Below are 12,201 nucleotides of genomic sequence, written 5' to 3'. Positions count from 1 at the left end.
TACTTGCTGAAAATCTATTCCTTTGGCCAATCTGTTCTAAATGCAGAGCTACTGCATGTCTTTATGCTCAGAAGTGAGACCCTGTTTGCCAGGTGAAGGCTAATTTTTGAGGTACAACCTAATCATATAACTCTGGAAGATCTGAACACACACTGCTGATTGCGTTTTCCCTATAGCAAATAGTGTGACCTTTTCCTTGCTGCCCCTCCTGCATATTTATTTCAGAAATTGTGTAAGAACAGGAAAACCAAGAGCGGATGAAGAGGCAATGGGATATGAACGGCAGTCAAAGAGCAGAAGGAAGACTTGCCACCACTCAACTCTAGAGATAAATGAGACAGAAGGCAAGGGAAAGGCTAAACATGGAGAAAGCACAGCTGTCAGGAAAGGAAGTATCTAAAGAGAACAGGAAGGCAGGAAATACCCATTTCAGGATACCTTCTTTAGGATGGACAGGTGGCATAACTCTCTGGAACCACAGACCCAGTTAAGTTTTCACCTGGCTCAGGAGTTCACAGCCAAATACCATTTGTTAATCTAACTCCTCTTGGTTAGCTCAGTAATGCTCTTCAAGTACACCTTCACTGACCATTCAGGGATTCATCTTCTGAAACAAAACAATAAATTTAAAACCTTCCCCCAAACACACTATGAAAAGAAGGGCAAATTTCTGCCAAGACCAGAAAAATGACTGCTGCCTGTTTAAAATAGAGTAGTTCCCTTCCCATCAGGCCAACCTGGGTCAAGCCCATGTCTAACACTGACATGGAAGCAGCCTTAATGTGCAACTAGTCACGAGAGACGTGCTTCCAGCCCAACACAGCACATGGCAGCTGCCTCCAGGATTCCAACTGCACGAAGGAAAAACCAAACTGAGGAGGGGAACATGACTTGCTGCAGGTTTGAGAAGCTGCAGCCACTCCATGCTGAAAGGCAAAGGTCTGCAGTCACACCCTGGTGCTGGCTGCAGCTCGTGCGCCGAAGGCTCGAGGCACCAAGGGGAGCCTTTGCCATCACCTCACAAGACATGGGGAGCTGGGGCTGTGTCCTTGGCTCACAGCAGGAGCTCACAAATGTAAATGTGTCCCCTTGTTTCCTCCAGCCTCCCCCCAGAGACCAATGACACCGTTCCAGTCACCAGAGGGGGGATTTGGGCAGGGCAGCTGTGCCCACAGAAACATCACCTTTTCTAGGTGACAGCACAAGCAGGCTGTGCCCAGCCATTGCTGGAATAGCAGGTCAGACTCCAAAGTTTGTTTAATCCTAAATCCCCTGGGCTGCTCTACCTTGTTGGCAGTTGGGTTGGTCCTCTAGAATATACGGATCATCTGTAGGAGCTTCAGCCATGGAAAATAGTGTGTGCTATTAAACAACACCTACATTGTTGGACACCATAAAAAGTATTTCTACAATATGGTAAAATAGTAACAGTCAAAATTTCAAAACTACCCCAGAATGTACGTGCAAATGTATCTCCTAATCCAGAGGCAACCTATCATCCCTGACAGAAACATGTCAGGAAGGTATCCTAATTTACCATTAAAAGTGATTTCAATTATATCTTTCCATGCCTCCTTCCAAAGCTGCTCTTTGCAATTCTGGGAGAATAGAAGGGCCAATATGGTTTAATTTGCTTTTTCAACAATCTGTACTGAATCCTTCACCAAGGAAATGGATTAACTATGAGTTTGTCATACACTTTCACATGGTAGAAGGCAAACACATGCTCAGAAAATAAAGGGTGGGAGTCTGAATATATTCTCTGCAGCAATAATAAACCTTTCAGATGTCTTTTTCTACAGCAGTCAAGGGAATTCGCATTATAAATTAAGATACCAAGTTAATATTTAAAACAAGTTAGAAAAAGCTGAAGAAGTGTACTTCCTAGATTTAGCAATCTGTTTTTTGAGTATAAACACATGAAAATCATCCATTTCCAAGTGGGAGGTAGAAATTACATGGATATCAGGAAAGCAAAAAACTGCAACACAGAAGGCAATAATCAAATTTGTCTTTTAAGCACAGTTTCAGGCAAAAGGCTTACGCCATAAGAGAAATCAGTCTCACTGAAACTGGAATTTTATTCCAGAATTTAATTGACCACAATATTTTCGAGCCCCAAAAATGTATAAAACTGATCAAAGTGACACACAGCAAAAAATATAGCTTTCATAAGATTAATGCTTATTGTAAACTTGTTTGTCTTAGCCATGTCCAGAATATTCATTTACATAAGCACATGTTGATTATCAGTCTCTCCTTTGAAAAAGGCTTCATTCAGATACCTGTTTATTTGTAATCCTGTGTTTGGAATACACTATGAAAACTATAATCACATTGAAATTCTGCAACTAACATATATTTAAAGCCAGGAATACTAAAATAATGCAAAACAACTGAGTTGCAATGGTAATACTGATTCCGGCAAAGAACACACCCATCAGCATCTAGCATAAACAGAACCATCCTGATTCTACCACCATCCTTATTCAAAACAAATCATCAAACCAAAGCCACTCCACACCCAGAAGCAAATAGGTCGAACACAAAACGAGTCAAAAACACAATTACAGCAGCCTGTCTGTACAGGGAGTTACCTTTTTTCCTTTCTTTTTCCTGTGAGCTGGTTTAGCATTTTTCTCCTTTGCTTCCTCACTCATTTTTTCAGCAGGTAAATGTACAGGGGAAGGGGAATAAAAGAGATCACTGCTTGTATTCCAACATGCAAGCCACTCAAGTATTCACAGCACTGAAACCAAAGTCCATCTGCTGACGCTTCTCAGGCAAGTAACAGAATAACTGCTTCTAAAGGCAGCCTGCGCTGCTCCTGCTCCGCCGGGAATCGCTCATAGCCGCGCTCCGCTTTCCCGGTGAGAAACGGGCTGCTCTCACACCAGTCCGATCCCTCTGAAGAACAGCAAAGGCGTTTTCCTCTCTCTTCCTTGACCAGTCTTTACTCCCGAGGTAAGATCTGGTGCACGTTTCGCCGCCTGGTCAAGCAGAGCGCTGCCAGGCTCGGGAGCGAACGGAGCTGATGAGGCAGGCAGCAATTAGCTGCAGACGCCGGCAGGTCTCACAAGGGCTCGCCAGAGGATGATTCGCCGCTTCTCGCAGACACGGACAGCGAGCCCGAATCGCTCGGATTGCCGGTCGCGTACAATACCGACATGTGTTGAATGCATCAGGGCATACCAGAAAAGGAAGCCTCCAAGAGTGATAAAAGATCAGGTTACTGGATCTTAAAGCCACTCCCAGGCAGATTCAAACAATAAAAGGCACAACACGCTGCTGAAGAAATTGCTAGATGAGAGGTTTACGCTTCCAACAGCTCTATATCCCCGTCCAAAGGACCTGAAAATTGCCACTCTGAACAATAAGCTTCGCAATATTAATTATTCATCTCGTAAAAGCAGCAACAGCATTTCAGCAAAACACACATTTACAACTATTCCTGCCTGTGCGAGCTTGCTCCTCCCTTGTTCGCCTGTTCCTATGACAGGATTTGCAGGGTCCCTGCAAAGGCAGCTCTCACACAAGTGTTACGTGCCTCATGTATGTGCACGACGGGCAAGTCACAGATCATGTTTCCACATGCTGCCACCTACTCCGCTGAATGCTTTGGCTACTTCTCTACAAGACTCATGGAAAAAAATAAAAATAAATAAATCAGGAGAGGCCAGAGACTACAGAGCAGTAATTCTCTCCCCTCTGTATTACACACATATTACACACAACCCACAGGTTACCAACAGCCATGACAGCAGCCATCCAACACGTCTGAGTGGCGTCATTACCACATTTCAGGCTGTGCACGTCTTTAGGCACAGCCACACATTCCTACATCGCCCCTTAGGATCCCCTCCAGGGAAGGTGAGAGGGTGGAACAGGTATCAGACATCCTGCAACAGCCCCATCCTCTGTGCTCTACGGCAGACTTGAGGTAGCAAAATGCTAGTTTGCCCATTTCCGAGGTGAAATCAGTCACATCAGAGGCTGTTGACAGAGTGACAATGAGAGGGTTTGCTGTGTTGTTATTTTGCTGGGGGGTTACAGGGTGGGGGTGATATTTGACTTTCTGTTTGTTTGCATGTTGAGGTTTTCCTTAAACAGGCAATGCCCAATTAATACATGCATTTTGGGGGTGGTTGAGGTTCATATCAGGATCCTCCTGCCTTGCCTCTTTCAGATCTTCTCGCCCTTCACCCTCCTTTCAGCAGCATTTCACTCACGACAAACAACACGCGTACCACAGACTAAGAAAAGAAGAAGATGTAATGCACTGATTCATAATGCTATTTGCCTGAAAGCTTTCTCCTTGGATCATTCCCTACAAATGAATTTCAGGGAGCCACCACAAGAGTACCATCAGATGAAAGCTGTTTTCTGTGTGCTGGCAACAAGTCCTTGTGCTCGCCGTCTCCAGGGGCTGGAATAAACTGGCATCACCTGACCCTGGGGCTCCAAACCGGGGACTTAATTCCCCACATCAGCCTGGCAAGGCTGGTGTTCTGAGGAACAGCACCTCACACAGTGCAGTGTTTAAATAAACACTGCCCAGAATTAACCTTGAATCTTCATTTAAGTCACTGACATACAATGAAATTCACACTTACAGACAATATTTTGGTACAAAACACAAACACTATTGATAATGCACAGGAATTTAATTTTCACAGGCAGTTTGTTTTTAATGGCCATCTCCAAGAACTAAAAAGCACCCCAGCCCTTGCCAATTTCACTTTTTCTATATGTTATGTTACAAACTAAACTGCTCTCTGCTGGTTAACAGTGGGTAAAACAATGCTTAAACAATCAAAATAACCTCCTATCCTTAATGCATGTACAAAGCAAACCTCCTCTCTTCAAGACTATGTGTGCATCCACCTGGACAACACATTGCTTTCTGAATTGAGTCCACATAGACAGGGTTCAAGTACAATTAACTGTGTGTTCTTAAAAATAAGTTCAGGCTTGGATCCCTTACACTAGCTAGCTAAAAGAAAGCCTCTAATTTGTGGCATGCTTAGCTAATTATATGTATAGAAAGCAATTCTGTATTACTGTTGAAATTAAAATGTTATAAACAGTCATGCCTTTTCAGCAATAAAAAAAGGAAAAAACAGCCTCTTCCCAGAGCAACTTGTTGGCTGTCAGATGCTGACACATTAAAACCATTCCCTGATCTCAGGCAGCCAATGGAGGAATATCACAGGCTCCCACTGAACTTTGGTTATTCCAATGGGTACCTCCAAGTCTATCTAGTCCATGAGATGGAAACCGTTTTTAATGGTTTTTTTTACACATCACATCCTGTACATAACTTGGGTAGCACTGAAGATGTTGAATTATCAGTGCCCTACTTCAGAACCCCTTTAATTTTTCATGTTTTCTTTCTCATTTTAACAAAAATGAGTAATCTCCCAAGCAATGGTATATTTAGAATGTGAAGGAAAAATCTAGATAAGCAATAGAAGAATTTTATAGTCACAAGATGCTCAGAGAGGTAGAAAAAGCTCTCACACTCCTCTCCTCCCATATTGCTCAGCTAACCATAGCAACCCTGCTGAAAAGAAATGTAATGAATCTCTCTTCTACCACTTGAAATAATCATTCATCTGTCAACATTTAGACACTTTTATGAGGTCTTGTTTTTCATTTACTCCTTACCTCAAAAAATTTGTCAAGCTCTTATACTCCAGGTAAGGAGGCAGAAGAGGCAGCTAAGTACTAGATATTAGAGTACTTAATAGAAATACACAGCAGATTTCTTTGGAAAGGCTTTTAGGAAGGAAGAAAAAAAGAAAGAATAAATTATTTTTTCCTTCTTCAAATCATGCCTTTCAACTTTATTCATCTGTAGAGCCACAAATTATCTTTGATAGTAAAACTATTATCAAGTGACTGCTGTCATCAGTCTGTCTCTAAATTACACTATGGAAATTATTCAGATTATCCTTCTTCCATCCCTAGGCTTTTGGCATGCTCAGTGTAACTCTGTGCATTTAGATGCCTAAGGCAACTGAAATGGAAGTAGAAATGCCAAACAAGACTGCCTGGAAAAATTAAGATTTTCAAACACCCAAGAAAAGTCTCTTATGCACATTAAAGTGTGTCACAAGCAAAAATCCTAAACTTAAAAAAAAACTCTGTATTTTTAAGAAACAACAGAAGACAAGGAAAATTAAAGTTTTAGAAATTAGCTTAAAGAAAAAAAAAAGAAAAAAAGAAAAAAAAAAAAAAAAAAAAAAAAAACAAAACAAAAAAAACAAACCTAAGAGCAAATACCAGGGCAGAATTACCTTAAAATATGCTAAGGAAGCATTGGCATTCAGAAAGAACATATGCTTAAAGACACCGCAGTAAAGCTATGATCAAAGCAGCAGTTCAATAAATTACAAATTACAGCTCCTATCTACTGTCTAGGTAGCCCTTGCTCACAGAAGCATTTCCATCTTTCCAATGTTCACAACATTTCCTTCTTTGTGGAGGTGCACATATTTTGGTGTATTTTGTGTGTGATTTGGTAAGCTACAGCAAAGGAAAAACATGCAGAAATCTAAGCTAATTTAAGAAAACGCACAGCAGCTTGGAATAGTGAAGTTCATGCTACTGTGCTTTGAAATCTTTTGCTTGGTGATGAGAACACACAAACTGCTCCCTGTAATTTGCTGCTTAATCACAGCAGTGCCTAGAAGTGAACTTTCCCAACCTCCAAGATACGTATCAGTTCTAGGACAGTTCTATTTTTAAATCAAAATAACTCGCATAAGAGGACGAGAGGATGGGCCAAGTTCTGTCTATCAGGACAGTTCTATTTATAAGTTAGAGTGACTTGCATGCAAGAAGTGAGGGGGACACAACTTGTTATTGGGAACCTGTTTTGTAACCGCCTGCAATGGGATCTAAAAAGAATGGCTATGGTAGTTCCTTGCTTTACCAGAACACAACCCAGATCCAAACAGCCAAGCAATTCCAAAGTCTAACTACAGGACTCGGAGCACGGAGAAAGCAGGCCAGCCAAAAAGCCAGCTTGCTCCTAATACATGTAGAAACCCACAAGCTTAATTTAACAAAAACTTACGGCATTCAGCGTTAACTGCAGGATCACTTTGCAGATGGACTGCTTAGTGCTTCCTTGAGCAGTATCCTACACTAAAAGCAGCCAAAACTCAAGGTTAAACCAAGTATTACCTAGACAGGAACGGAATTTGTGCTGAGAGTATGGAAGGCAAATTAACTTGACTCCTCTTTCTCTTACAAAATTAAAACCAAAAGTCAATGTACAACGTCTATTTTCCTTTCAAATATGAAAGTACTTTGTGAAAACACTAAAAGCAATGAAAAATGTTTTCATCTCAGTCTAGATTACTTTTCCAAATCCATAATTTGAGCAAAACAGCAGCTTAAGAAAAATCACAATTTAAATACTGGCATTGCTGACTTCATTAACTTACACTAGACATCTAACCCGGCCTATTTACCAATCTTCTCTTTTTTGCAACACTGCACATGTGAAAGAGTCCATTAGCCCATGTCAACATAAAAACAACCCCAAACCCCCTTATCTTCAGGCTAAGATTATGAGAATAGAGTGGTGGTTACGACTTAGCCACCATACCCTGTGGTTACCATAGCCCACTGTAGACTGAACTACAACCTGAAGATTTTCTTGGCCTAAAATTTCATGCTGTGGATCTGCCCCACTGTCTTCTCCCTCCCTCTAAATGGCAGTCCTGGAAGAATATTCCAGGGTAGAAGCAGAAATCAACTAAAGAAATAAGAGCCCTCTATCCAAATTCTCGATGAAGAGAGCTGCACTCTCCTCTGAAAGGAAAGAAGCAGGAAAGAAATTACTACAACTCCTTCAGGAAGACAGATACTGACATTAGATAAAAGATTAATTCTCACCTTTAAAAAGCTCACTGAGAATTAAATACATGCAATGGTTAAACAACTCAGGTTAACAAGATAAAATGAACTTTTGTATTAAGTCTAGGGATGAACATGAGATGCTAATATGAATCAAAACCAAGCTGTCTTGCCTTCACTATTACTTCAACATATGTTAGCTAACTGAATTTAAGAGCCTCGAGGACAAACATCCCTTGAGGACAGAACTGAAGGGAGTCTGGGAGTGAAGCCCAGAGTGGCTGGGAAGTTACTCTCGGGGAGAAAGCAAGCTAAGAGATGAAATTCTTTCCCTCACTCCCTTCAGGGGGTAAATCAGCTTGCCTCAAAACATCCTTCAGTCGCTGAAATTTGCATGAACTCCAGTCCATTAATAAGGGAATACCAAACCAAAAATTAGGTAAGGAAAAAAGAATCATATCACAACTGTCCTGTAAAATTTGTTAGCACAGTTAATTCTCTGCTGGCTGCACTTGAAAACATAGTTACATAAAGAGAACATCCTTTATATCCAAGCTCTATAAATTCTTATTTACCAGCTGAGATACTTTGTGAAAGATTCTGGTTTTGATTTCACTTCTGTAGTGTTTTCCAAAACTTTTTTTTTTTTAAGCCTTCTTTTAAGCCCAGAAAAACAGACCATCTTGCTAAGCTAAGAGATCAAGTTTTATACTAAGCACACATATTGCTGTCAGGAAAGTCTTGAAGGAGGATGGGAGTGAGAGCAGCCCATTTTGGCCAAACCTCCACAGAAGCACAGTGCAGGGCAGAGAATCCCCACCCTACAAAGCAACATTTCAGACAAGGTACTTCAATGTCCCTTTCCTTGAGCACCTTGGCAGGACTTGGAGGTTGGCCTGCCAGCACAGGGTGCTTCCCAGCACGCAGTGTCTCCCCGTGTTTACGTTTAGGATGCCAGAGGACACCACCCAGGGCTGGCTTTCACAGGCTGTGTGGCGCTGCATGGCCAGGGGCAGGTGTGTGTCACCTCGCCACGGTGCCACCACGCCGGCTGGCCAGGGCTGCGGTCATCAGCGGGCTCCACCAGGGTGTTTGTCAGACAACAGTGCCACACAACAGCTCATCTGGGGTCAGAGCCTCTCCGATCCAGCCCAACGCCGCCCCGTTAAGACAGGCCTGTAGGGCAGTGGAAGGTGGGCAGGGAGCAGCTCCGCACTCCGGTGCGCGCAGCCCCGGCTCCCCAGGACAGCGCTTAGTGTGACAAGCGCTGTGAAGAGGACAGGAGCTTCACAAGCCAGGGAAATGGTACAGGCCTCCATGACAGATTATTCACAAATTCACTGAACTAGTAAGTGCTGAACAACCCAAATTTAGCTTTGATTCTAAGGCCCCAGGCTGCAAGATTTTTTTAAGCCAGACGCTACTCCAAATTTCACTGATGAAATCACAGCAGCAAGAAAAGCTGCTCTTTTCAACATGGGGGGAAAAAAGTAATGTTGGAGCAACTCCACTTTGGGAGCACATTTGGAGCATAAAAACACACTAAGCTATCCAGCAGCTCTCTGCCTAATTAAGAGAGAAAAATGTGTCTTGTGACATTTCGGTTAGGTGACAATTTCTTCATTTCTTACCTTTTAATTTAAATCATAATATCCCAAGTATCCACTTTAAGCATAAATTTAAAACTGCAACAGAAGTACTAAGTCACAGCACTAACTGAAAAATGCTTAACATTAAGTTAATAAATGAAGTTTCCACTGAGGGATAAAACAAAAATTATTTCTAGCTTCCTGATTGTTGGGCCTATTATGGTCCAACAATTCCTTAAGCATGTATAGAAGCTGTTTAACATTCATTTGCCCAAGTGCTTTTTAAAGACAAAACCCCCAAATGTGATGCCCCAGTCAAACACTGTTAACAGTTATTGCAATATTGTCTTTAGAGATCTGTTTATATTTGCACATAAACAGCTATATTACAATATAGTCCTGAGGTAAATAAGCTTATATAAGCCATCAAATTAGAATTTTTGCCCTCCAGAGATTACATTTCCCTTATATGTTTTGGTTATTTTGCATTCTGACAAAAAACACAACCAAGGAATAAACATTTGGGGGCAGGAGAAGAAAAAAGAGGGGTTGTCTGCACTCCTGCCTCCCATACAATATCTTTCTCCTGCTCCATGTTTTAGGAAGGAAAAGGTGCCTAAAAAGGCTGTTAGGCTATTTTCATGAAAAACTAATAATTGGTTTGGGGGTTTTGTTTGTTGTTGGGGTGTTTTTAACATCTCCAACAATGAAAGCATTAGGGTTTTTTCATCAAGCTACAACACATGCAAAAATAGGTGAAATGATGGCCACAATTATTTCACAGAGCACCAGGTGATGGGTCATATCCTATTTACATTCCAGGCTGTATGCCGGCCATGATTAGATTCTCTTATTAGAAGATCCGTGGATGGGAATAAATTCACAGATAATGGAGAGACAAGAGAGACTAAACTGGAGGGAGAGTGTAAGAGGTCAAACAGCAAAATGCACTAAATGTCATCACTCAGTAAAATATAAAGAGAGACACTGTTACATTTACTTTCTCCCTTACCTTGTGCCCATAATTTGTGGTGTCCCAGAGAATCTCAACATCTCATAGTAACAAATGTTTTTCGCTTCAGTGTGATTTTTTTTCTTAAATCTCATGTAAAGACTAAGAGCAGTTTGAAGTTTCATCTCTTCCCAACATGAAAATAAGTAAAATTTTTCTTTTCAAAAAACAACACTTCCTAACATGAAAATAAGTAAGAGTTTTCTTTTCAAAAAACAACAATCAATCAATCATTCGAGGCTGTGCTGGGTCTGTGCCTGTCATTAAAAATACACACTTTTAATTGAAATTATGAAGTTAATTTACACACAACTCAAAAGGGACAACTTCCATCTATCAAGATCTGTCAAATATTTGCTTCAACAGACCTGAATGAAAATTAAGATTTTCTTCCTACAATCTGTTGATTTATAACACTATAATAATGTACTGCTTTGTGCCTAACACACATTACAGAGATTTAAAACAAATACCACCAATAAATTCCATTTTTCTATGTCTACAGAACTTCAAAGAACCTTCTCAAACTTGGAACTACACAAAAACATTCTCTATTAAAAGGTATAAATTTTTAGAAAACCAAACCATGGAGAAGCAACACCTAAAACTGCCTTTTCTTTAAGCTCAGATTAAGGAATAAAGTCTACCAAAAATATCAATGAAGCATTTGAGGAGGGGAGAAGCTGTATGTGACTCTATTCTTGCCTGGTTTCTGCAATAAAAAAATCAAATTGGTCATAAAGAATACAGATTTTCCATCTTAGCAGGAAAATAATCTTTCCCGTCTCATGTTGTTGCCCATGATGGTAATTGGCAAGTGACATCCCTGCCTTTACCTCCATCCACAAACCTTTCCCTCTGAGTTCCTACTGCTCTGCTGCTGAGGAGGAGCAGTGAGAAAGGGGCTGGATGGGATCTGGAGAACACCAAGCAAGGACAATTCCTGCTGTCTGGAACCAGTGCACAGGGCTCGTGCTCAAAGCCAGATACTTATGCTGCAATATTGTGCTCTGTAGAGCTGAGCATGGAGGAGGACTGACATTCTGAAACCTTCCCTATGAGGATTAAATGGTTTTGTAAATCACAAAATCCTAAAGAAACAGAAACAAATTTTTTAAAAAAAATTATCTGGAAGGATCCAAAAAATTGAAAGGCAAAATGTCAATGAAAAATGGCTATAACCAGCATGTTTGCTTAATCTCCAATATATTTTTCAATTCCTCTTATCAGCTGGAAGGCGAGTAGGACAAAGAAGCCTCTACTGGAGCAGCTAAAATGTTAAGATGCACTTTGTCATTATGGCATGCACATCTTATGCATGCAAGAGCAATATGCAACATGCACTTAAAGTCTAGAGCTTCACATCTGCAACTTTCACAGTGGTGCTGCAGAACTGCTGAAGTGAAGGAAAGCAGCTTTTCATGGGCACAGGGTGAGGGAGAAAGTAAATGTAACAGTCTCTCTCTTTATATCACTGAAGGAAAGGAACAGAGCTTTGTCTGTCTGAGACCAGGGAGGTGCTGCACAGCACACAAGAGGACTGTCATGATTCACACCGTGCCCGTGGTGCAGCTGTGACAGCAGCCACACAACTTGGAAGGGACGCTGAGGGTGGCGGTGTTGCCAGGCTGATAGAAATAAGCTGTGTGCTGCCCTTTTAATGTGCAGCCTTCCCTCTCCCAGAACTGCTTGCTTTCAAGTACTCCAGTAATGTGCTGAATACAGAGCTGG

General features: G+C 41.3%; 1 protein-coding gene across 3 annotated transcripts in view; it reads right to left on the bottom strand.

The window, feature by feature from the left end:
• The window catches only part of ANK3 (ankyrin 3), a 341,257-nt gene that overhangs the window by 282,784 nt on the left and 46,272 nt on the right, over nucleotides 1–12,201 (bottom strand). Inside the window, exon 1 of one of the 3 annotated variants that reach the window (XM_068197118.1) lies at nucleotides 2,598–3,497. The exons of the other annotated variants lie outside the window; for them this stretch is intronic. Within the exon in view, the coding sequence (XP_068053219.1) occupies nucleotides 2,598–2,660 (63 nt within the window). The 5' untranslated portion in view covers nucleotides 2,661–3,497. Of the gene's footprint in view, nucleotides 1–2,597; nucleotides 3,498–12,201 lie in introns of those variants that run through there. 3 annotated transcript variants of the gene reach the window in all.

This window comes from Anomalospiza imberbis, chromosome 8 (genome assembly GCF_031753505.1).
Source record: "Anomalospiza imberbis isolate Cuckoo-Finch-1a 21T00152 chromosome 8, ASM3175350v1, whole genome shotgun sequence".
Classification (NCBI taxonomy): Eukaryota; Metazoa; Chordata; class Aves; order Passeriformes; family Viduidae; genus Anomalospiza; species Anomalospiza imberbis.
Note: the sequence above shows the minus strand (reverse complement) of the source record. Positions and strands in the feature narration are given on the sequence as shown.